The 27080-nt window shown below is 39.9% G+C and overlaps 1 protein-coding gene across 2 annotated transcripts in view; it reads right to left on the bottom strand.

Annotated features, from left to right (window-relative positions):
- Positions 1-2272: 2272 nt before the first annotated feature.
- The window catches only part of GOLIM4 (golgi integral membrane protein 4), a 52706-nt gene continuing 27898 nt past the window's right edge, over positions 2273-27080 (bottom strand). Inside the window, exons 2-16 of one of the 2 annotated variants that reach the window (XM_006261710.4) lie at positions 26339-26413; positions 24975-25024; positions 24083-24136; positions 20588-20738; positions 17021-17103; positions 16357-16440; positions 13686-13856; positions 12098-12442; positions 10294-10532; positions 9547-9626; positions 8964-9076; positions 7776-7943; positions 7046-7114; positions 4733-4813; positions 2273-4209 (exon numbers count right to left, since the gene is read on the bottom strand). In XM_006261710.4, the coding sequence (XP_006261772.3) occupies positions 4051-4209; positions 4733-4813; positions 7046-7114; positions 7776-7943; positions 8964-9076; positions 9547-9626; positions 10294-10532; positions 12098-12442; positions 13686-13856; positions 16357-16440; positions 17021-17103; positions 20588-20738; positions 24083-24136; positions 24975-25024; positions 26339-26413 (1922 nt within the window). In that variant the 3' untranslated portion in view covers positions 2273-4050. The remainder of the gene's footprint in view (positions 4210-4732; positions 4814-7045; positions 7115-7775; positions 7944-8963; positions 9077-9546; positions 9627-10293; positions 10533-12097; positions 12443-13685; positions 13857-16356; positions 16441-17020; positions 17104-20587; positions 20739-24082; positions 24137-24974; positions 25025-26338; positions 26414-27080) is intronic. The other variant, XM_014602806.3, reaches the window with a different exon arrangement.

The following is a 27080-nucleotide window of genomic DNA, read 5'->3' on the forward strand; positions in this document are numbered from 1 at the left end:
ACATTTGCAATAACCACTCCATGGATCCTTTGTCAGACAAACCTGCAGCAAAGATGGCTATAACCAGCAGAAACTAGTCAGTACTGCAGTTTTTGAAGACTGGTGGTAATCATGGTAATACTGTGCTATCTGCTGTTAAATGGAAGCATTTAATTCATTCCTAATCTCATATTGAATTAAATGCCAAAGCTTTGCTTTGTGTATATCTACACAGCCCCCATCAAATACAAAATTATGAGTAGCTTTTGACTACAAAGTAACTCCAGGGCAGGTGGCAATAGCCTCAGATTGCAAATGCAGTTACTGTCTCTTTCACGGGTACAAAACGTCCTTCACAGTAGAGGAAGAAACTGGAACTACTGAAAGCAAATGTGCCACAGAACAGCCATTTTAGTAGGACTTAGTCCTGAAGCCTTATTATTCTCTCTAGGCTGCAGGATTTCCTGCCTTGCAGTGTGAGCACCATCGAGTTTTGTTCGTTTCATGGATTTTTAAGGAGTGAAATACCCTTATCTTGCATTGTACATTCAATCAGACTTCTTTAAATGACTTCCTGCTTCAAGCCCAATACCTAAAGCCAAGCTGAAACGCATCTCCTAAAATATTCCAGTGGCTGAAGAATCTGTGATAAATGATCTATGATAAATTGTTTCAGTGATTATCTTGCTGTTTAAAAAATGGCATTCTAATCACAATGTACTTAGCTTCAACTCCCAGCCATCGACAGTTGGTTATACCTATATTTGATAAATTGAAGACCCTTCTATTAATTTTCTGTTTTCTTTGTACCTACTTAGAGACTGTGAGCAAAGCATTTTTCATGAGTAGAGCCACTTCAGCTTCTTACCACAAGGCAGGTTTTCCAATTGTTTTATCATACTTGAGCCTGAATCTTTTCCAGTTACTTAATATCTTAGTTGAAGCGTAGGCAGCACAACTAGATGCCATACTCCAGCAGTGGCAAGGTCAGAGGTAGCAGTATAGCCATTCTACTATTACTCAAGTCTCTTGTTCTTAAATTCAAAGATCGTGCTAGGTCAGTGGTTTCCAAACTTCCCAGTTTCAGAACCCTTTTGTAGCGCTTCTTACACCGTGGAACCCCGACCCCTGGCTCCACAAGCCATGTGAACTCATGCAAAGTCAGGTGATCCAGCCTGGCGCTGGCAGCACACCTTTTCACAGGCTACTCCATCATTAACCCCTGTCCTTTTGTGTAATCCCAGGGTCTCACAGGCAGTTTGAAAACCACTATATTAGGTCTTCTGGCCACAGTAGAAACTCATGTTTAAATGATTATCTACTCTGGTTCCTAGCTCCTGAAGTTTGTTTGTTTTAAGAACTCTATCCTGTAGGACAAATTGATTTTCAGCAATCTGATGCCAAGAGATGGCCCTAGAAGTATAATTGTATCTAAACACTGGCATCAAATTATACTTCTACAGCCATCCCTCGGCATCAGATTTTTTAAAATTAACTTGTCCTACAGGATAGAGTTCCTAAAACAAAACTATGGTTCAGTAAAGTAGTTAATGATTGCCTGACTGGACTGCTTACTGTAATGCTGGACAATACTTAACAATAGTGAAATTTATGGTGTGAAAAAATGAGCAGAGTCCTTAAGCTCCGCTTAGGTGATCGAAGTTCAGTTTGAACAGTTTCCTACTCTTTATGCTGCCTCATTCCTGTGCGCCCCTACACTGGGTGAATTTCATTGAACAAACAAATTCAATCAGAAAATTTATTGGCGCCCAAGAGGTTGTGCACACAAAGATCTTGGGTTTGATTAACTTTTTGCAACTTCAAGTCACCATTTGAGGGTTGACTTCCATAGCAGTTTCCAGTTTCTGCACTGGGGCAGAGGTGTGAAAACCTTGGGAGCCTCATCTCTAGCCAGAGTTTAGTTCTTGATGCTGCACTGGGGAACCTGAGGATTGAAAACCCTGCCTCTGACCAGAGCTTCTGGTCCCCTTGCCCTCAAGGTCTAGAAACAGCTCCCAGGGTCTGGGGCACAGAGGCAGCGTATGGCAGGTTTGCCCAAGAGACCGAGACACCAAGACCGTGGCTTCTGAAGCTTGACTTCAGTTCAGTGGGAGAACACCAATTTCACCGACCAGACGAGAGCTTTTTTAGATCAGTGGTTTCCAAGTCGTCTCATTTTGCCCAAGCTCATGACTCCCCTCCTGGCTGCAGTCCTCTCTCTCTCTACCAGCTTCAAGTAAAACATGAATGGACACTTAGGAGAGCAAATAATAATACGTCACTCCACAAGAGATTGGTACCCCACATTCTAGCTTTATTGACTGCAGTCAAGTTTTTATTATGCCTCAAATAATTAAATACTGCAACAGTGACATTAAAAATACAGACCAATTTACCAAAATAATTGTATTCTGAAGATTATGTACATATTATACATTTTACAGTATTATGTAAACTTTTTCTTCTTTTATACATAAGGTAAATTTTATTTATGGTAACTAGAAAACCCAAAATGCATGCTGACAAAAAATATTCCTATCAAATGGAAGTAGCATGAAGATGCTTTGAAAAATCAGGAAAAATTAAAATGAACTGTAAAACAAAGTCTAACAGAGTTAGTAGAAAATGAATTAAATTACATTCATATCAAAAAGTTTAACTAAAAAAAATATGTATCATTTAAAAAAAAGTAAGTGGGAAAGGGAACTCTACAATATATTAACACCTTCATGGGCAGCTATGGTATGCCTCACCTCCAGCAATGGAATTCTCCCAGGAAATCCAGATCCCCATTCTCCAGCATTAATTCAAGAGTACCACGGATGATTATATATTGTCCTTTGGCCTAACTCCTTTAAAGTAAATTAAATAGCCAAGGTGTATCACAGTATAAATACTGCATATTTTCATGCATCTTGATTATGTTCATTATAGAACTTGGCATCCTTATTACCAGCCTGCCAAAGGCTAGTATGGTTAGCATTTTGACATGCGGTGCCAAGAGAGAAGCAAGATATGTTGCAGTGTGTGCTTACAAGAAAGTTTGTCTCTGGTTTACTTTTCCATCATCAAGCACAACAATGAATATAGAAATACCTCCAAAAATCTGGAAGTTAAACTCAGAGATGATGCCCTGCACCAGTCAAATTCACTCATTTAAATTCCATAAGCTTATTCAACAAGTGATTGTTAATATTTTTTTATATAAAGTATTTTGTACACCGAACTCCCTTCCTTGTTAACCTTCAGTGTTCCTGTACAGAATGTAGTGTTAAATATGAATTGAAATGATTGGACTTTTCATTACATGCCAATTGTGTGAGGAGTTTTCTACGTCCTGTACTGATAAATGTAAATTATCTTTCTTGTTATCTGCCGAAACAGATTGCAACCGAAGCACCTAGTTATGAGCAGTATAACATTGTTTAATACAACAGTATATAAGCAGCTGTTAAGATTAACAGTTGTTAACCTGGTTCTATTTCTAAAGCTTTTGCAGCTTGCATGTTTTAAATTGTAACGTGTCTACAAAAGTAAGGCCTGTTGCTGCAAACGCTTGTACAGGTGCTTACCTTTAGGTATGCAAGTCATCTCGAAAGAAACTACTTGAGCGTTTAAAGTTAAAACCCTATAAGTCACTGCAGGACTGCGACTTGGGTACGTAATTCAGCTAGCCCTTGCCTGGCAAGTATTGTAGTTAAAGGCAAAATTTCAGTGACTCGGGCTGAGCAGTTTCAGGCACTAGATGTCTCTCTTATGTTACAATGTATCCTGAAGTTGCAAAATTTGGACAATATGAAAGTTTACAGTTTATATATACCAAAATTGTTCTTTTAAACAGCTCCAGCTTTATGAAAAATGAGATCTATCCTATTGTATTTGTTCTTTGTGTATAGCTTTAGTACAAAAAAATGCTAATCTAGAATATCAAAATAGTGTATTCATATAAATGTATGAGAGCATCTAATAAAAAAAGTAAAAAGCATAGAAGGCAAAACTTTAAATTTCTGTAATTAAATACTCTAAAAAAAAAGTTCAATTCAAGGGGGAAATCTTGTTTTCAGCAAAGGATTACATCTCCCCTCGTCTGCGGGCTTTTGCTACAATAGCACCACCTTCCTCTTCCTCCTCCTCCTCTTCCTCGTAATTTACTTCATGGCCTTCTTTTTGGTGGTTCTCATCTTGCACTTCTGGTTCTTGATCGGCACCATCATTGGTTTTTTCATCAGCCTGAAAATAAAGACAATTCAATAAAATAGGCTTAATAATTTTTAAAAAGCCACTCCACAGTAAATCACACCACATATGGCTGGGTTAAGGTGACATTCTGGTGCAGGACAGAACTTCTACCCTGAGAAAGGGAGGACAAAGGGGACCTAATATTCTAACGCTCTGGAGGATGAAATGTCATAACCCAGAGTCCCTATAGTGCCAGTCCAGCTCCATACTGGGCCTTCTGAGGGGGCTGTAGTTAAAAGGGGAGAACCACCCCCTCCAAAAAAAGGCCCGCACCCTTCTAGAAGCTAATCTGACTTTGCTTCAAACCCAGCAACACAACAGCAAGGCTACTCTGGGGTATCCCCATCTAGCCGCTCTCAAACATCATCCACTGGTTTGCATGATGTGTTTGAAACTCATGATTGAGAGCTACACCTTTAGGATACTGTCTTCCCCACCATGCTAGGATTGCAGCTTTCCATTAAGCATCAAAAACTCCTGTTTTATTGTGTTTGTGGGTTTACCCAGTACCTACATTTTCATCATTTTCACCATATGGCTCTTCACCATTGTGTTCCAGTTCCCTTTTCTTTTCTTCAGTTAAGTCTTCCTGGACCTAACAGAGCACAAATGCACAGGTTTGCACATTTGTGGGTTCTTTTAAACATATCCCACAATTTCTCTGCTCTCCAAGCAACTATCTGAATTCAAAGTACAGTTTTCATACAGCCCTTCTCACCATCAGCCAACATGTACTCAACCTACTTTTTTATACCAGGTGCACCCCCTCATCCAAAAAGAAAACTACTGTATTACGGTTGTGTAGCCACAGTGCAGCACCAAGTTCTGGTTACAGCAATCCCACTGGGGGTTTGCAGCGTTCCAAGCCTCAGCTTTGATACATGGTTCAAACAAAATAATAGTAATAGCTTCCTCCTCAATCCTTATAGAGTCCTTGCTATATCTGTAGTGATTCTGAAGGCTGAACTCCTAAAATAGCAGGAAAAAGATGGAGAGATCACTTCACCTCCTTCCTCCTGGTGGCTTCTGGCCAAGCTTTCCAAACAAGCAACCAACCGTTCCACCCTTGTAACCTACCTACCACTTTCTTCATTCATGTGATTGCCTCCCCTTCTGCTTGTAACTCCTTTCTCTTGTCTTGGTCAATGAAGATGTCAAACCTGCCCTTTTCCTTCTTGAAGTAAAAAGTTCTCCAAATTGGCCCTAGGTTTCCTCTGCATAAAAAGTAGCACTGGATTTTTACTTAGTCTAGTGTAGCAAAAAGCTGTTTAAAAATAGCTTAAACACCAAGCTTTACTAACTTGATAACCCTGAGGTACACTGTGGTAAGCCTGTACCTATTTCATTTAGCAGCCTGTTTAAACAGAGTTAAACAGATGCAACTTCCTCAAGTTAAAAAAGCCCTGGCCCCCTAAACTGGAGGTAATCCCTCTCTTCCCTACCCTTCCTCCTACCTCACCCCCAATACAAGTCAGGGAAAGCCTCTTGTAAGAAGACTTTTCCCTCAGCACATGGATTTCTAACTAAGAAGGATCCATAAGAGTTAGTTCTGTTTTCAGTTTACAAGTGCAAAGTCTTGTGAGCTATTTCTGCTGATATAAACAGAGAGCAGCATTTAGTGTCTGTCATTTATTTGTAACAGGATTACAGCCATCATCTTGACATGAAATTTTAAATCTCAGTCTGTATCCTTCTTCATTATCTGTAGCATCACAAGTCTGGAAACCTTTAAATCTGTGTCTCATTTTATTAGATAGCCCTTAAGTACCATATCACATAAATTAAAATCCCTCTAGATGGGATTCTTCTTGGTTGTTTTTCTGAAGGAAGACTTAAGCAAGTAAAGTTGAGTTCTTTAGCAATTTTGGTCCCAATTCAGCAGTGTATTGAGACATACAAGTAATACCACTGTTTTAAATCCTGTGAATTCTAATCCACAAAGTACACCCGGGAAGTGAATTAATTTATGGCCAATAAACCACCACAACAAACCTGCAGGAAGTTTTCTGCTTGTCCCATGTAAACCAAGTTCTCACTGACGCTGCTTAAACCCTAGGTGCTCTGCTAGCAATGCCAGCATATTCCCGACATTGTATTCTGAACTCTTTTACAGTGAATCTCTGGTCAGAGTGATTCTTCATAAGCAAGTATGATTACTTGATCATATTTGCTGCTCTGTAGTACAGCATTACATGGAAAGCAAGAAACAACAATTGATTGTGTATATCCCAAGAACCACAGAGCAGTGTATGATATGGTCTGCAGGATTAGCAGGCAGTGCAAAATTTGAAAGCAGAAAAATAGCTATTGTCTTTTTTTTTTTTTTCAGTGCAGATGTGTGTACTGACAGCTTCACGGCTATTTGGTTGCATACCTACTGGGGACTTAAATAGCTTGAAATACTTAGGAAGAACATAGGTAAATCAGTCAGGGCTAACAAAGTAAATTGTACAAGAAAGCAGTGTGTCTGGAACAGCAATATGGAATTAGACACACAAAGTAAATGATGATTTCAGTGACATTTGAAGGGCTTGAGGTTTGTGCGAGATCCCTCACCCCAAATAGTGAATGGTTTAATATTTTCAATTACTGTCCAAATAATGCTCAGCTATATAGGAAATTGATAGATAGCTGCACAAGTGTCCACTGGCAAAAATAAGACATGGGGAGATCTGAAAACACTATCCATATTTTACAATTGAAAATTATTATAGGCAAAGCAAATTAGTGTATATTTAATTTTATACAAGTGACTGACATTCACCAGAATGAGCTGAGATCTGCTGTGTTAGCTCAGCCCAATCACACCCTGTGTTCATATTCTTACCTCCTCTTCTCCCTCCTCCTGGTACTGTTCATCTACATTATCTTCTTGCTGGTCAGGGTTTCCTGCCATCTGTAGAAAGTGTGTGAGTGGAAACTTAGTTTTGCAATACTTAATTTTAGTAATTCTGAGTCTTAGAGCTACCTGCACTGCAACTATAAAATGTGGTTTCTTTAAATTGCTATTCAACTCGATATATCATTTAGATTTTGTCAAATTAAAAAAAAAAAGACAGTAGAGTGATTGTAATGAAATTACTAAATGGCACAGGTTGAAAGATGCAGCCCAAGGAAGTTACAGTATATAGGCAAATACAAAACGCACCATGCAGTATGATATCCAGAGGATAAAAACTGTCAGGGTTGCATATCATAAGGTTGTGCATCACTTGGGGCAATATGGAAGCCCCCTGGAAAGGAACTGAGTGAAGAACAAATTACTTGCAGTATTATAATAGCAGGTTGTTCATGGATGAGGCAGCCAGACTGGAGACCCAGCCAAATCAGAGTATGAAGCCTGACATAGGTCAGGGCCCATGGCATTAGAGATAAGGGCAAGATGTTCCCAGATCTATGTGTGTACATAGTTTAAAAAGTGATCTCCTTAAAGAAAATTAAACATGGCTTTACAGCACTAATCTTGGCCTTCCTCCGGTGGCATCTTTAGAGCAGCCATTTCAAAGTAGCTGTAGAGGCACTCGGACACTTGCACACGATCTCTTTCATCAACTCACCACTAAATGGTCCTCCATTTCTGGATGGCCCTGTTTTTGATCGTTTTGTTTATGCTGCTCATTCTCATCTGGCATATTCTCTTCTCTCTCTTGTTCAGCTTCCTCAAATTCATCTTCTCCTTGATTGTTAGGATCATCAGCTGGGTTCACATCTTCCACAGCTACCTTCTGTAATTTTTGGAAGTTATTCTTCTATAGACACACTAGTCTTATCATATAATTGTATTTCACTTGAAAGCTGTCACTAGTTACCTTACTCAGTCAAGTACAATTTGAAGCCAAGAAGAGGCTTCCACCTGGCTTCAGTGAAGACTGGATCAACACTTGGTGATTATGGAAAATGTCAGCTTTCCAGTACTGGAAACGTACAGACCTACCATGTGGACATCTGTCTACTAGACATTAAACAGAGGCTGAACTGCTTTGTTTCTTCATAAGATGCCAAGTGATGACAGACAAAGGACAATAAAGACAGTTCAGAATGGTCAAATGCCAAAATGCTTATTGGGCCTGGATTTCAAAATCTGACACTCCTTTCAAAGTCATCCCAATCAGAGAAAGATTGACACTGATCTCATTTGTAACAGTTACTCAAGGAAGAAAGGGTCCCATGATCCATCATTCTGCTTTATGATTATTTCTCTTTATGGTTCCACAGATTTAAGGATGTCATCTACAAAATACCAGAGATCTCATATGGCTGATACGTACTTGCCTTTTAAAAATTATCTGCCACACCATCCAGCCTGTAATCATAAACACATCCTACATACACCAAAGCTGAACAAAATACAGCGAGGTTTATATGCAGAATTGGATACGTTCCCTCTCCTCTCAGACTGGCATCGTTAAAGAGGCACTCACCACCACTCTAACAACCAATGAGAAACTCCTTTACTGTTTCGTATCCAAGACTTCCCAAGTCTCAGGTCAAAACTCTCATGCTATTTTCTACTGAAAGGAAAGACTTGAGATATGCACAAAGGCAGACTGCCTTTAACAATGAAGGTCATAGTCATTTCTTACAAAACAAACAAAACCATAATACAAGTTATGTTCAAGACCTTATTTCAACAGCCAGCTGGCTTGGCTGTTGAAAGCAGTTGGCTCACCTAATTTTGTGTGTGTTTTTTAAACTTCAATAGCAACTTCATTACATGTTAACCTCAGCCTCTCAGTTGTACTCACTGGTTCATTGGCCTCCTGGTTTTCTGCTTGATGATCTGGTTCTTGCTGTTCATGTTCATTATTCTGATCATCATCTTCAGCTTCATCCTGGTGCTGAGTGTCCCTTTCGTATGCTGAGAAAATTTATTATATGAATTACAGCAGTATATACAGACTCCAGTTAGGAAATAGGATCCTGCACAAAGCCTAGTACAAAACAACATAGTAATCCTGTCCGTGTCCTGAAAAGCATAAAACCTAAATAGACAAAGCAAAGGAGTTATGCTAATGGATTATGTGTAGAAAGATTAAGTGACTTGCCCATGGCCAAACAAGTAGTTTATTTCAGGGCAAGAAACTGGATTCAGATGTCCAGAGTCCCAGACCAGTGGCTCAACCACTGGGGCTGCACTTGTAATTGTAACTATATCTCTACCTCAGTGAGTCACCTCAAGCATCAAAACCCAACAAATTTGAGCTACTAAAAGCCCAGCTGTCTTTTGAAATCCAAGAAATTTGGAAAGCAGAAATAGAATGGACATTATAATCCTTCATTAAAGACTGTTCAGGGAGGAGTGGCATAAGGACAGAATTCAAATCTCACCTCCCTCCTCCTCTTGGATACCATGCTCCTCTTCTCCTTGTACAATATCATGGTCCATGTTGTCATAATGAGCTCGTTGGCTAAGAAGATTATAGGTAAATACATTATTTCTGTTATGAAAAGAGCTCTTGCTCCTAAACTATGGGATTCTTTAACCAAGTTTTCCTTGCATTTCATTTAGCTAAATTCTTCCATTACTATTTGTAAAAGAAAATGCACCTTGCAAAATAAGCCATTCTTGTGCAGGATATCATACGTTCTCTGTAACTTTTTACCCATCTACAAAAATGAACAGTACTACCCGTCTACTGGATGTTTTAAGGACTTGCAAGTTAGTGTTTGTTAGTGCTCCGTTGAAACACAGGCTCCTCTGGGTTGAAGGGTAACCACCAGTGAGCAAAAAGCAAGTTACATAAGCAATGCTACAGTTGGAGCAGGGGAAATTTTAGCCAAAAAACATTACAGGAAAACTCTTGGGAAGTATGGGAACTTTAATGCACTCTCTGACCAGGCAAGACCTCTACTTTACAAGACTTCTACTCTCCAACAGAATCCCTCTGGAGGATTATGCTGAACATAAATCAAATACATCTTTGCAAGATCATAGCCAAAACCACCCTCGATTTTAAATCAGTGGTTCTGAGTTTGGGAGGTATTTCTGAAAATGCATCAACTACTTTCTTTTCAGGCTGGAATCCATGAAATCCAAAGTATACAACACAATGCACATATATGAAAAAAGTTTACCTTTGCTGGTGTTTATACTGTTCCTCTCCTTGTTCAATCTGTCTCTGTAGCATGAGCTCTCTTTCTTGAAGCTGTTGCTGCCGTAATAGTTGTCCTTGCAGTCTCTGCTGACGTAGAGATTCTTGATGTTCTCTTAGCCGATTGGCTTCCTCAGCTCTTTGGGCTGCCAGGCGCTGCTGTTCCAACTGTTCTTCATAGGCTGGTTTGTATCTTTTAGTGATAGTTTTTGTTGGAGTTTCCTGGGACACAAACACATCTGAATATACACACTATTTTGGGGGTTCATGTCTTCCTTCGCTATCAGAATGAGCTTCCCGCTAGAATATTTATTACCAGCAATAAACATGCCAAAGCCACTAATCACAAAAATGAGAAGGGCATGCAGGCAATGGAAAAAAGCATGCAGGGAATGGAAGCACTAGGAAAACTATAGCTAAAGGTTTGTAACGATACAGTCAGTCATCACGGGAATAGCCTTTTATAACATAATTAGAATATAAAATGCTGAAATATACTTATGTTACTGAAACTGTTTATGGCCAGGCCAGACCTCACCAGAGCAGTTCTCAGATCCCATGGTAGCAGGTATTTCCACATAATTTTTTTCTAATATTGGTACTACTTTTGTCTTACTCTACTGGAGAAATGTTGCAGGTGTACAGTGTTGGCAGAATTCAGGGGAAAGCAGCAAAAGTTTGTAAAGACTTTTCCCTACTCCACTCCCATGTATAATACGAGAAGACCTTCATCCCACCCTTCTTCTACTGTCTCATTTACAATATCTTAATTAATTATATCAAGCGTGCTAAAATATTCAAGCACAGCTGGATAACCGAAATGGTGTGAAAGCATAACAATGCTTGCTTTCTTAGTCTACTAAACAATGATAGGGAAGTATATTGAGACCACTGCAAAAAAAGTGGAGAGTCAGATGCTCTACCCATGGAATTCACTGGCATTGAAAAAGGACAGGGACTTCAGTAAGAGATTATACATTGCTGGCAATTGGGTGTAATGCAAGGCAACGTTCTGATACTGGACCCAAATCATAACATTAAGATGTCTCTGACAATGCTCCTCTTGAGTAGAGTTCTCATCATCTTTGAATTGTACAATGTTTTTGTGAGCTGGGTAAATGTCTGCAGGGGACTAAAATGAGACCAACAAATTACTTTTTCTATTTAAGACCTGACCTAGAATGTAAATCCAGGTCTGACAGTTTCTATTTAAAACTTCATGGAACCAACCTTGGGGGAGTAGGGGGAAATCAGGGGATGTTGGAAATCACTAAGAACATGACTTCTATATATACACATTTATCAAGGCTCTGTCAAAATATTAGCAAACACTTGAATGGAAAGAAGTGTTTACTGGAGTTAGCTAACTGCAAAGAAAACATGCTTGTATTTATTAATACCAAATGAGGCATCAAATCTAATATTGCAAAAGAGAGTTGCTCAAAAAAGCTAGCATATTTGCACGCACATATGCACAGCCCAAATACTGTAAGCTGATTCCATTTAAATATACAGCTCTTGGGAGATGAAACTTGCCCTTTTGCACTGTCTGTATTGCTACCAGAATTAACATCACTTAAGACAGGTTCTGGATTAGTCAACTCTTTAAGCACACATCTGAGTCCTATACATCTAAGCGCAATGTCTTAATCCACAGTTGTATGTAAATCTAAATTATATTCATCATGTCTACAAATATGCAGATGCAAAGCAGAACAAGCAATGGACAGAAGCCAGAACACAGGGCCACTAATTTAAGGAAATGGTTTAGTAAATTAACTGTGTACCTCTGAAAGAGTGTGGTCAGCCAACATGTTGGTTTCTTCTTCTTTTTGTTCCTGCGCTTTCCATTCATGTTCATCAGGTGTTTGATCCTGTTCCTCCACCAAGTGTTCAGGTTGTCCTGCCTGCTCCATCTCCTCCTCTTCAAGTTCTTTTTTACGCTCTTCTTCCACTTGGTCCACATGTTGCACTTCATCTTCTCCTGCTTCTTGTTGCTCCTGAATATTTAGTTCTTTTGGAGGGTGACCACCATTTCCTCTTCTGTCCAAATGAAATGATCCAAGTCTACCTTCCCTGCCCTGAATATTTATTTCTTCCCTTTCTTGTGGCTTATCCTCAGTCTCAGGAGCCTGTGGGAGATGAAATAGTAAATCTGTATTTCAAAAAGGTGCTTACCTGTAGAGTATAATACACAGTAAACTGGCATAATAAGCATGTATTCATAAAAAGAAATTAATGTCTGCCTGGTTTCATCATTAGGTCAAGCAAATATTCAAAATAACCACTGAAGTAGTAGCTTAACATCAGTCTACTTTTTTGTGGGTGTAAACAGAGTTGTTTACTGTGGGCATTTTAATGCCCACATGTAGCCTCATAGAGAATATACAGATCATCTCAGGCACAAAGTTATGCCTTCAAAAGGAGTGATTGCTGAACATTTAATCCATAATGTATAATACTTATTTTGCATCCTTTTCAACACCATAGTTAAAAATGAGATTTTTTTTCAAGGTTAATCAGTAGTAGTAGTATCTTATTTCATTAATAGAGTATTGTTGAAGGCAGAAATTACTTGTGGCATGATAAATTGCTTAATGCGAATAAACATGGAATTATCAAGAAGTTAAAATCAGTACGGTTTTACCATACAAGTGAAGGAACAGATTCAGATCTCTTTGCTCACGCTGAGTGGTATCTTACTTCAGAAGTGTGTTCATTGATTGCTTTTGAGGTGAGATTCTACTTAACATGAGTATAGAAATATCAGACTCTGGTCCTTGGCCCTATATGTTTAAGAAATAACAGTAATATGAACTAATTCATGGCACTTAATTTAAAATGAAACCCAAAATATGCTAAGTAGTACTGCAACCCAGCTATGAGTTGCACTTGATTTTGATTCAGAAATGTTGGAGTCCCTGCTTCCAAACACCACATGGAAAATAAGACTGAGTTGAAATTACAATTCTTTTGAGCTACAGTTAAATCTTAAAGCATCTGCCGAAAAGCTAACCATAAGAGGTTTTTCATTACCTTTTAAACAACAGATATCTATCATTTAAACTACCTGAGATTAGCCAACCAGCTGATCTTTAGATTTATGAGAATTACTTTGAAAAACCACAGAGCGTAAGAGCTTTTGGAACTATGGGGGAAAGAATAATTATTGAACACACTTTCTCCAAACCCATATCAATGTTAAACTGTTCCTCAACTCTTCACTTTAGAGATGAGTCCTGACACAGCAAAGCAATTAGGCATGTGCTCATATCCCTTAGAGATCAACAGGCCTTAAACATATGGTTTCCTGTACCAGGGCTTTCCCCACTGCAGTTTAGAGATCATCAGAAGTTTCTAAGGCAGTTGATTTACCTCCTTGTGCTCTTCAGCATCATTCTCCTGATGGGCTAGCAGGTGACTATAAGGAAACGGTGTCATTGCTGCCCTTGGTTGCACATTTGGTTGCTCTAAACGTTCAGGCTGTCGAAAGCTTGGCATTTTGTTGAGCGTGTCCTTCAGCTGTTTATATTCTTCCACCTGGGACTAAAGTTGAAAACCATTCATTGTATTGTACTGAAACAAGCATCTCATTGAAATACAGTGACTCCAGAGTGATTTTCTTGACAACACAGGTATGTAGAATCACTTGACATGCACATCAGATCAACCTCTTGGGGTCTAAGACTGGTTGCTTCCATGCATTAGAGTATCTTGATTTACTATGTACACCATCAGCCACAGTGCACATGCAAATACAAAGTGTATTGGAAAATATCCCCCTTGCACACAGCTGAAGATTAGTTTTTCATGCTAGGCAGAAGATTGTCAGAAGTGAATGATTTGATTTTCTTTGTACACTTTAAAATGACAGAAACTGAAAGCACCACAGGCTCATTCGTTCAGAAGCAAAAATGCAGTTCCTTTTAGAAACAGAAATCAAGTTAATAAAAAAAAAAAAACCCAAACATAAAAGTGATTAAAGCTAAGCAATCCTCAGCCTTTAGACAATAGTTACTAAAAGACACGAAACAAGAGAAAATAGGGGAGTAAGGAAAAAAAATTCAAACTAGATTGACTTTAGTGAAGAGTAAGAAATAAAAAGTATCGGTGTTTCTCCTGGTGGAAGAAGAGAGGAATTTAGACTCTTTAAGTGACCTTAACACCCCAAGTGAAATGTTACTTGTGTTCACTTGTATTGGTGTCTCTTGGATCAATCCAAAGTCTCAGCACCTTCAATAAGTTACCCATGGAAGGGACTATTCAGCTAAGCAGGCAGGGTTTTTCAGAAGGGATAAAACTCCTCCAGCAGATATAGATATAGAAAGGTGCCTAAGCAAGTGAGTTTGAAAAGAATCAGATCTTCTACTGCTCTAGTGGAAAACTTATATAAAAACTCTTCAAGGTTTTACTTTGAAAAGGTACATTTGGCAATTCTCCTTTCCTCCTTCTTCTTTTTTTAAATCCAAGTTAAGGTTTTTACTGATTGGCTATAGTCTATACCCACTGACTGTCAGTTTCCCATTGTATCAATAGAACAGCACGCACAAAACGCACTGTGTGTCACTGTATGCTGTACTGGATGTTCCCTAGAAAATTAAATCCATAGTGCTACAGATTAACATGATGAAATACAGAGTAATAGCTCCGAAGTTTGACACACCTCGAAGCAGCTTCAAAAGACTGTAATATCCATTAAAAACAGACAGACCTAAAAAGCAAAACAGAATATAAAGCAATTACATGTAGCCACTTTGGAGGGATCCCTCTTGCCTGATGGCTTGTTTGGGGACTTAGCAGAACCTTTTATATAACATTTTTAGAGATTACGTTAAAATTTATTAGCCAGATGAATCTGGTTAAGGATCTTAAGTGTTAAAGGTTAGCTTCTGAATTTTTTGTACTTATTTGCAATCTAGAGATACTGCTACACAAAGGATGTCCAAAGCAGTACCCCATATTCCTTCAATTCAGATCTCACAGGCTGATACTCTACTCTAGGTGCATCAAAGATGCAGCCCATGGACCAGATCCAGCCTCTACCTTCCAGCCCACTGAGCTTCCTGTGGATCTTGGACCGGTCCCGCGTGCAACACAAACCAAAGCTGTAAGCTTTATAGTTAAAGGACTAAATCATAACCCAGTGAAATAATTGGAAAGTTTCCCATTAGTTCCAGCAGACCTTAGACCAGGGCCTAGGTAAGCTCATAGGACAAGACCTCACTAACCAGATGCTCTAAAACAGGGGTTCGCAAACTGTGGTATGCATACCCATGGGAGTACAAGACATCTCTGGGAGGTATGGGGGAGAAATTGTGTACTGGTAGATTTAATTTTCATGATAATACTTGGCATTTAAAGGGGTTGACATTTAAAATGTACACCATAGGGGTACACGGGCAGCTGGTAAATCTGGAAGTGGGTATGCGATAAGAAAAAGTGTGGGAACCTCTGCTCTAGAACTTTTTCTCTAGTAGAAAACTGCCCCTTATTAGCACTTCTGAATTCCAATTGGTGGTCTATTTTCCTTCAGCCATACTCTCCCTCAGCTTCACCAACTTAATCTTTATACCACACTCACTTTATTGCACAATCCATACACAAGACTAGATCCCATAAATGTATACCGTGAATTCTGAGCGACTCGTTTCTTTCAAAGTGGTATATTCAAATATCAGAGACTGTGGGCCCTGAGCTAAGAGAACGTCTGCAAGAGAAATAGGAAAAAAGGAAAGAAAGGTCTTCGGCTTTCTCTCGCATTTAAGAAGAACCCACTTTTCTCAGTGAACGTGCTCAACTGGGCCCATAACAAAGCTGTCAAAGAACAAAAGATTTATCTAGAACAATTTAAATTTAACAGAACCCCTTCAAGGCAAGCATCCCCCCCCTCCCCAAGAGTGTGCATCACGGTGTTAACTGTAAAATCTCATGCAAAAGGTTGCATGCATAAGGTTAAAATCAATTGAAGCAAGAGAAACAAGACTTAGGGAGATTCAACAGATCTCGTGGAAAGTATAGCTGATAGAAGCTGCTTTTCCTTTCTGACCTGTGCAGCAGCTAGTGCACTCTTGTGGTCTTCCAAAGTCACTACAAGCTGGTCGTGTTGGGAGAGTAAATTCTTATGCTGCTGCTACATAAAAAAGAAGATTGTTACATGTTTCAAAGTTTGTTTTGGATCGTGCCACCATGACCTGAAGTTGTTTAAAATGTAATTATATTCATATACATATTTTAAATTAGAAGCAACTCATTCTAAAAAAAAAGGAATAAAAACATGGAGAGAAAAAAAAAAACAGCAATTACAAAAATTAAAAGTTGTAGAAGATGTGGATGAATACAGATGCCACCTGAAATGCAATCCACTTCAATATTCTTTACCAAAAAAGAAAATATGATTTAAGACTTCTTTGCTTTTGCAAATAAGGCACATCACACCTAATCTTACTGTAAGGTTCAGAAATGGTCTCCTTCAATATTATAACCAATTAAAGTATTCTTCCTCATGCTCTTTTCAAATCCATCATTATTTTTTACTGACTGGCTAAATTGCAGATACAAGAGATAAGTGTATTTTGGTTAGTCTTGCTCTTCTTTGTGTCAGCTTCCAAAAGCTGCAGGTTTACATCGTAACACGCCCAAATCCTCAACTCTTAGCAAAGCATTTCATGTATGCCAAAACCAAAGTCCACCTTTAGAAAACAGAAACTTACCTTGACATCTTGTAGCTGAGTATGGATATCTTGATGTGCTTTTCTCAACTGCCTATTCTCTTCTCGCAAATTATATAGAGATTCTATTAAAAAAAGAGAGAGAGAGAGAGAAAGTGAACCACATAGACAGCTGGATTTACATATCGATTTTAAAATACTCTTCAGTGCCACTGAAGTTGAATTCAAAATGTACAAAACTAGATTGTATTTATAATCCTTAAAGTACTCCTGAAAAATTTCTACTACATAAAATACTACTTGAAATGTAGTAAAATGTTTCATAGTGTCAGAAGGTACCTATTAGGTCATCGAGTCTGACCCCTGCCCTGGGCAGAAATGAGTGCTGGGGTCAGATGACCCTAGCCGGGTGTCTGTCCAATCTCCTTTTAAATACCTCCAAGGAAGGGGACAGCACCACCCCCCTTGGAAGCGTATTCCATATTTTGGCAACCCTCACTGTAAAGAAGTTCCTCCTGATTTCCAATCTGAATTTGCTCTCTTCCAGTGTGTGGCCATTATTTCTAGTTATACCAACAGGAGCCCTGGTAAACGCTATGTCCCCTATTTTTTGCTGGCCCCCTCTGATGAGTTTGTAGGCACCCACAAGATCACCACTCAGCCTCCTCTTGTGGAGGCTGAAGAGGTTCAGGTCTCCCAATCGGTCCACATAAGGTTTTTTCTGTAGGTTAAAACCAGACAAGTGGCCCTCCTCTGAACCCTCTCCAGGCCATCCGTATCCCTCTTGAAGTGCGGGGCCCAAAACTGGACGCAGAACTCCAGCTGTGGCCTGACCAGCGCTGCCCAGAGGGGAAGTATCACCTCCCTAGAACTGTTCGTCATGCACCTACTTATGCAAAAACGGGTGCGGTTAGCTTTACTTATTACCTCATCACACTGGTGACTCATGTTAATTTTGGAGTCGACTACTAGACTACTACTCTGAGATCCCTTTCTGCAGTTGTGCTACTTAGAGTGGTACCTCCCAGGCTGTAGGAGTGTTGATGATTCTTTCTCCCCAGGTGCAACACATGACAGTTATCCTTGTTAAACTGCATCCTATTCTGTTCTGCCCATTTCCCCAGCCCGTCCAAATCAGCCTGGATTCGCTCCCTGCCATCTAATTTGTGTACCTCCTGCCAATAGTTTGGTGTCATCAGTAAACTTGGACAAGGTGCTTTCTACTCCTTCGTCCAAGTCACTAATGAAGATATTGAATAGTACCGGTCCCAGGACGGAGCCTTGGGGGACTCCGCTGCCAACATTTCTCCAGGGAGAAACTGGCCCATCCCCCACCACTCTCTGGGTGCGTCCCATAAGTCAATTTTCTACCCACTGAACTGTGTAATAATCTACATTGCAAATGTTTAGCATATTTATAAGAATTGGGTGCAACACTGTGTCAAAGGCCTTTTTAAAATCTAAGTAAATAACATCTACCTCTATTCCTTCATCCAAGCATTTTGTGACCTGGTTGTAAAATGAAACCAGGTTAGTCAGGCAGGACCTGCCTGCTATGAACCCATGCTGAATGCCCCTTAGCATTATTTTACCTGCTGGTCCCCCACAGATATGATCCTTAACAATTTTCTCAAAGGTCTTGCCAAGGATAGAGGTTAGACTAACTGGCCTGTAGTTACCTGGTTCCTCCTTCCTCCCCTTCTTGAAAATAGGGACCATACTGCCCCTTTTCCAATCCTCTGGGACCTGTCCCAAGCACCACAAGTGCTCAAACAGTTGTGCCATCGGTTTCACTATGACTCCAGTTAATTCCCTAAGTACCCTAGGATGAAGATCATCAGGGCCTGTTGACTTAAATACATTCAACCCCTCCAGGTGCCCCTTTACTAGGTCAGTATGAACAGTTGGTGGATTGGTATCTATACTGGGCTTACCTAAAGTCCCAATAGGATGCATATTTGTATTCATGTCCAGGAACACGGATGCAAAGAAATCATTTAGAAGCTCCACTTTGGCCATCCTATCTGTTACCAGTTGCCCTAGTTCATCCTGAAGGGGCCCTAAGTTACCCTGCATCTTCTTTTTACTTCCTACATACTTAAATAATGACTTTTTGTTATCCTTAACTTTTGCTGCCAGCCTAAGCTCCATTTCCACTTTGGCTCTCCTTACTGTTTCCCTGCAAGCTCGAGCCAACCAGGTATACTCAGGTATACTGAAGGGTGCCACTGCTTGGCTTGGTAAGACATGGTCTTAAGCTACTTTCTTGAGATGTGTATGACTGAAGGCGGTTCTATTTAAATCACAAAATGTTTTCTAAATTGACGAAAAATGCACATTAATCAAAGCTTATGTTGAGCTTGTTGCTCGTATCTTCCAGGGTGTGAAACGTTTAAGGGGAAGTCTGTTAAATTCAAATAAATTTTTTTAATGTAATTGTTTTTATACAACTCTCTTCTCAATTCTTGATGGAGAGCCTGAGTCCTGTGCTATAGATTTAAGCTGGGAATGGCAGACAGCAGGAATTTCAGGTGGGGTCCATGTTGGGACTTTCACACACAGTAATTGCCCTCAGCCTTCTTCCTCTCTCTAGGCTGCTGTTGGAGCATGGAAACTTTCACTCTTAAGACTTAGTAGTTTTACTGTAGGCAGTACCTGAATGACCAGCGTTGCAAAGAAGTATGGATAGAGGTAAAGTGTTGTCATAGGACAGTAGCGGATGCAACCACCAGGATGAAGCATTATGCTAAACTTTGCCTTTGCAGAGAACATTTTGGGTTGGCCCCTTTTGATTTACTATGACTTAAAATAGGTTCCTTTTTTCAGCTCTTAGGCACCTCCAAAAATCACCCAGGGTGTTGATGGGGTCTAGGGTATATGGCAAAGGTCTTTAGTCTAGACTTTGTTTTCCATCACTGTACAACTAGGATGGGCAAGTTATATTCAAAGACTACTCCAGAATCTGACAGTGACAGAAAAATAAGTTATACTTTGTCTTCAAAGTGTTTTGTATACCATGCCCTCATAACACCACATCTAAACAGATAGCCAGCTTTCTTACAGACAAGTGTCCTCCTTTTACATATCAAGAAAATAAGGTAGGAAATGTTAAGTCATTTCTAATGGGTACACAGATAAGCCAGTGGCAGAATTAGCAAATGTCTTGTCTTCTAATGAACTGCTGATTAAACATGAGAGAAAGAAAAAAAGCTCCTTTTTTCAATTCTGAAAGTGGCTCAAAACTGAAAACAAAGAGGCAAAGTGAAATGCTAGAAACATTGTTCTTTTGAATCCACCCGCCAACACGTGAAGGATTTTAGATTCAAGGCTCTTCGTTTTATCTCAAACCCAAATGAAAGTAAAAAACCAAAACGTGCTAGTTGGAATTTCAATAAACTTCTAAAAATAAAAGCTACAGAAACTAGAGGCTTGAATAGTAAACTTAGGTTGACATCTTTTTACCAAATGGTAAAGCAGGATCTGATGAGTAAAAGACCGGGTATGGAGGAGAATCAGCATCTCTATTCTTACATTCTCACACCAGTCTTGATAGGTTTAGAAAGCAATGCCAAGTTTAAATCTGTGTAGCAAAACAGAGGTTGGACTTACCCTTCAGTTTGGAGAGCTCCTGCTCTTTTTCTTGCTGCAATTGCAAATATCTCTGTTTGTGATCGCTGAATGTTCTGCTAAAATCTTCTCCTTGTTTTCGGTGTTCATCCTCAAGATCAGTATGCTGTTTCTTTAGTTCTTCATGTTGACTCTGCAAATGCCAAAGTTAGATGTTGGAAAGAGTTCTGTATCAGCACATCTGGCTAATATTGTCTTTGGCAATTTGTTAAATAAACCTAGATGAATAGAAAGCATTCAGAACAAGGAGTTTCTTATTTAAAACTGGAATGCTATGAAGCCCATCCAACACAAGCCTAGGGATATGCCATCCCCACTGACAGAGGCAGTACTCCTCTAGAAGCTCCCAAGTGTGCCTTCTCAAAGAATCCCTTCATCAATAACCTGGACACAATAGTATTACAAATCAATATGGTTAATGTGCCTGCTGCCTCTAAAGCCAAATCTGAAACATGACCTGTAAAGAGGAAAAAAAGGAAACTCTTCACAACATGTTCCAGGACATTCACATAGGATTCAGTCCTGTTCCTATATGGCATATCTAGATAAGCGAGCATGTGCCTATTACGGCATCTCAAAGCAGTCTGAGATGTCACAAGAAACACGCTGGGAATGAAAACACGTTCCCCATGCTGCATATTTGCAGTTCAGACTAATTTTGAAACCAGGAAATCCTGGTATCAAACAAACAAAAAAATACACATGCAGAAAAAAGTGACGTAGAGCACGCTCCAGGAGTGTGCCCTGAAGCAACTGGAGGCTGGTTCTTCCATAGAGATGCTCTAGCACCCACCACAGCATCTCTATGGCTGCCCCATGCCCCTGCTCCTCCAAAACGCTGCCTCATACCCAAACATCCGTGTTCTTCCACAATGAAAATGAAATGCCAGTATATATACATACATATACACATTAGGGCTGTGTGAAACTTCAAATCGCTGATTTGATTCGGTGAAGATTCGGCCCAATTTGGCAGCTGAATCTCCAAATCCAAACCTAATCAGGAGACTTTTTAATTTCTCTAAATCAAATCAAAAGCCTCCAAATTAATTCAGAGAGATTCGATGATTCGGACATAGACACAGCTTTATATGTTTTTTCTACATACCTCAAGATACCAGGCAGCTTGCGAACGCTGAGATGGTGGGGCAGACAGAGCATCCTACGGGAGCGCGGGGAGGGTTCCTAGCATGTTCGGTGGTGAACCTGGAAGCGGACCAGAAGCACTTCTGCTCCACTGCAAAGTGCGCTGGGTGGACTCTGCCGTTCCACCCCCTGCCTTGGCAACTGGGGGGGTACCTGGGGTCCCCCTGTGGCTGATTGCCAAGCTGGGGGGGTGCGCACTCAGCTGCGGACCCGGAAGTGAACCAGAAGTACTTCCAGTCCACTTCCAGGTCTGCTGCTGAGCATGCGGGTCCCCCCTGCCCCCACGGGATGCTCCATCCATCCCACCATCTCAGCGTTCGTGAGCTGCCTGGTACCTCGAGGTATGTAGAAAAAAAAAAATATATATATATATATATATAAAGCTGGCTGAATCACTGATTCTCCAAATCAGAGTTGAATCGTCAGATTTGAATTCAGATGAATTGAATCGGGAGAGTGATCTAAATCAATAAATTAAATCACTGTCTCCTGAATCGGGCTGAATCCAAATCGAATACAGCCCACTTTGTGGCGGTGTGTTGGACCAAGGGGGGAAGTGACATCTCATTTTAATTGTGGAAGAACACGGATTTGGGGGTATTTTAAAGAGTGCATTTGGGATTTTTTAACTGGAGTATTCACAGTTTTTAAACAGGAAATGCCAGGATTCCTGCTAGTGAGGCAAGTAGTGGGACCCAAGCAGAGGAGCCTGCCCAGGGCTGCCCCCAGGGACCCAGCTGGAGAGTAAACAGAAGTGGCTGACCTCCTGGCCATCTGGGGCCAGGAGGACATGCCTTCACAGTTCAAAACAGGCCACCACACTGAGAACGTCTTCCAGGCAATAGCTGTCCAGATGGCAGAGCAGCAGCACACATGGCAGCAGTGCCACACAGAGGCCAACTGTGCAGCCACAGCCCACTGGCAGCTGGCCCAGAAGCGCAAATAGCTTTGCTGCAGTGCCCAAGCCACAGTCCAGACAGCCATGCAATCCCTGTCCAGGTCTGGCAGGCGTGCAGACATGGGGCTGCAGGTTCAAGGGGGCAGATGCTGTCACAGGTGGCAGCAGGTCACAGCCAGGCAGCAGCCCCCACTGCCAGACTGCTGCAGTGGGTAGACAGTGCAAAGAACACTCCAGGTTAGGACTGCTTCAGCAGTCCAGCTGGCACAAGGGGTAGCATCCCCAGATACCAAATGGCCGGGCCTCAAATTCCCGAGAGCAAGTAGCCCTGAGCTGCTCACCAAGGCAGCTTTTTATGCTGCTGGAGCCAGCACCTTCAGCTCCCCCTGGCTACAGATCCAGGAAGAGCTGGGCAGGGTCAGTTTACCCCAAGTGGCACAATTTCCCCCATACCAAAGTACATGTTCAGGCACATGTGCTGAGTACAAATCTCTGGCACAAATTTGTGCTGCTGCTATTTGAGCTGCTGCAAGTGCATGCGCTTGCATGTGTGGATGCACCCATAATGTCAGTGCTAGCATTTCCACTGACTTTGCTGGTGGTAAACTTGGCTGATACGGTCTGCATCATGGCCTCCAATAGTTATGCTAGGACTATTCATCCAGGGAAACTATAATAAAGCTGTGACGGCTATTTATTCAATTATTGGTAAGTTTGCATAGAAAATAACCACTGTAGCTAGAAAAGTTGAAAAGATACTTCAAAAAGCCTAAGAAGGGTTCAAGAATATAAATCCCATCAATTATCACTGGGACTTGTCTAGAAATGCCCAAAAGATTTAGAGACATTCTCAAAAAACACAAAGTTTGTTTCCCTTAAATTTAGCAGAAGCAGAGTTGGGCCGACACTGAACCCTTTCTGAAAAATCTTACCCTAAAGCCATAGGAACCCGGGGCAAAGAGTCTACCTATTTGCTATAGTAAGCTTTAAAACACAGTGAGCCATAAAGCAGAAATGTAAAAAAACAAACAAACAAACAAAAACCAAAAACAAAAAACCCCACAAACCTACATTTTCCTTTTTTCCAAAAAAAGCTTTAAAAATGTTAAGCAGATATTTAATGTATTATCCACTTCCACAGGACAAAAACTGTCATATAATTGTATGATTTTCAAAATTATTTTAGATCTCACTTTTCAGTCATCTTTTCAGTATCTGTTTGCTGAGTATAAGGAGTAATCCAAGATGAAAAATATCTAAACTCTCAAATGGCAATAACTTCATCCTTCCTCATAAAAAGGATAGTATCTCTTTTAAACAATATGCTGACTCTTAGGGAGAGGCTAAGAGTGAGACCAGTTTCAATACATCCTTGAAACTACAGGATATTTGGCTCTTCCCCTCCCCCCTGCACTAGATCTTTTGTTACTTACCTTCAGCATTTGGTGTTGTACATTCAATGCACTGTACCTGCTGTTTGAATCTTGCTGTAAAATGAAAACACTAGCATTAAATTTAGGGAGAACACAATCACATGCCCTACTGCACTTTCATGGCCCTACAGATCCATACTGGAAAACTGTAAAGTAGCAACTGTAATTCACCTTGGGACTGATAAGGTTTGGTTTGGTTCTGAAAGGTACCAGATGCATCTCTTCTATAATGGATGCAATCTCAGTGGCTGTTTACTTATGGTACTACTGCCCCCACTCTAGACTCGAGATAAACTGCAGAGTATTTTAACTTACTGTCATTATAAAGAATTCTTTGCAGACAGTGAGTATATTTCCACTGTCAGTTATAGCTTTTTTCCTGGCAGATATTACACAAATCTAGTTGTCTTGAGAGTTTTAACTTTACAGTCCAAACAACATTGCTTGCAAGGCTCTGGCTCAATCCAAAGGAAGAAAAAAATAGGACGATAACTACAGGATTTATGATGCCTTCTTATCTCAAGATCTTGTCCTACTCCGTTTTCTTCAAATCAAGATTGGCTGACAGAAGACAGCCATTATAAAAAGGAGGGTATCATTAGCTTCAACTGTTATAGCAAAACCAGGGGATTTTTTCTCCAAAGTAATTTCCTTGGAAGAAATTATAGCCTCTCGTTATAGCTCACATCATTAGGATCTTTCCAACAAGGGCCATTTAACACAGACAGCAGAAATGAAAGAAGTGAAGGCTTCAATTAGGGTTTTGTAAGACTTATCTTTTTGAATGGTTATTACATAATCTTTCCTTTCCATGAAGTAGTATCAAATATTCTTCTCTGGTATCGACCTCATCTGTATCATTCAATATTTAAATGTACATACTTTTACTTACCCTTCCTTTATTTAGTGTTTCCTGTGCTTCTAATTTATAAACAAGAAAGTCTAGAAAATAAAAGACAACAATATTGAAGAAATCCTGTACTAAGAAAAAGGCATTAGAGAGTTACTTCTTTTCCAAATTCTCTTCACATATATGGAAAAAAACTGCACATACACGTGTGCTCACACACGCAGTAATTGCAGTAAGGAACTGTTGCATTTAGCTTGTCTGAAAAACTAAATAGGAAACAGTCTGAATTTTAGCCCAATCCTTAGTTTGTCAAAATACCTGCATATACTGCCAAAACTTTATGTTCTACTGTGTGTACAAAGTATAGCAAGACAACTTCAGGACTATAGCTGGAAACTGAACCTAGTATGTAAGCCCTCCAGGTAAAGACCCAGTTGTATCAATCTCAAAGGAAGAAGAACTTCTGTATTACAGCAAATTTATTTTAAATCCTCTTTGTCCATAAGAAAAAATATTTTCTGATTATGAAAATAAGCTGCTATTTAAGTAACTGGAGACCTATTGTCCACTAGATGGTGCAAGAAAACCATAAGCAGCTTTTAATGCCTTTTGTTCCAAGGACCAAAAAATCACCTAATTCACAGGAACTATTTTTAGAAAGAGCTCAGGATGGACTTTCATTATATCATAGCTTAAATTTCCTGGTAGAAATGTAAAGCCATAAAAAAAAATAATTTTTTTTTAAAGCAGAACTTGTGAGTCAAGGCTTTGCACTTCATTAATGTTTTTGCACCAGGTATCTTTTTAATCAAGCCCACAGAATTTATCAACAGCATAAACGTAATGTACAAGGCAGCAGGGCCAATTAGCTCACTGTGCCATGCACATATGGCTATACTGTCGTCTGTTTGGAAGGCAACATGTTTGGGCATGCCATGCATGGCTTGGCAAGTTGGCAATTGTAGACATGTGCATATAATTATCACAATCCAGCACAATATCTGCCCAGTATTACATCATTCAAGGACATCCAAGTTTGATAATCAGAATCATCACTATTCAGGAAGGGTGCTGAACTTGAAGGATACATGCTCGTTTCTGAATTAAGACCCAATTGTACGCATCTAATGTGAACATACACATGGTCCTATAGATTTGTCTTGGGCAGGTTTTTGTAACTAGACAGAGGATTTACACATGTAAACACATAAAATGGATATGCATTATGCAGTGTCTAAGGCCTCTTGGCATCAGTATGGAGATAGAGAAATCCTGCCAAGTATTTATAAAGATGCATTATGTAAAAATATTAAATGGATAGATCAATTTAAATTAAATCTCTCCGAAACCTGGAAGATTCAAGGCACTCAAGTTAACTGAGAAATCAAATGAAAAACAAGTTTTACCTTCTTTTGCTTTCTTATGCTCAAGCCTTTCCTTTTGTAAAGACTTCTCTAATCTTGATCTGTGCTCATATACAACTGAAAAGAAAAAGTTTTGAATGTTACATTAGACACAAAACAAATTAAAGGAAAAACATAAATGCATAATAAATAGCAGAATGTGCCCAAATGCTACAAACACAGTAAAGCATGGAGACTTGTAACTTAACACCAATTAAGAATCTGGTCCTTCAAGTTTAATCCTAGAATACCGCTCTCATGTTTTGTTTGTGCTGTTAGTTCAGTCTAATGAGTTAAATGCTCATAATTCACTTAGTGGGGCAGTTGATGCTGGTAAACCTGGTAAACCTAACATTAGACCTACCAGCTTATTTTTATTCCTTGGATGTGCATGTGCAAATGTAGACAGGCAACAGTAGTAGGACAGATGAGATTGGAGAGATGGTTTGATGGTTAAGATGCCAGCCTGTCCTGGGAGACCTAGATGCAAATTCCTCCTCTGTCACAGACTGTGTGTGGCCAAAGGCAACTTGCTTACAGTTTCTGTATACCTCAGTTCCCAATCTATAAGGCAGGGATAACAGGACCTCCCTATCTCATGAGGATATTGTGAAGATCAACATGTTGAAAACAGATGCTCAGATATATGGCCCCAACTCCATAGCAAAAACCTTAAGCATCAAAATGCATAATGCAGCTTTTGCTGCTAGCAGCACCCAAATGAAAACCTGAGATTTTAGAATAT

This window comes from Alligator mississippiensis, chromosome 7 (assembly GCF_030867095.1).
Source record: "Alligator mississippiensis isolate rAllMis1 chromosome 7, rAllMis1, whole genome shotgun sequence".
NCBI lineage: Eukaryota > Metazoa > Chordata > Crocodylia > Alligatoridae > Alligator > Alligator mississippiensis.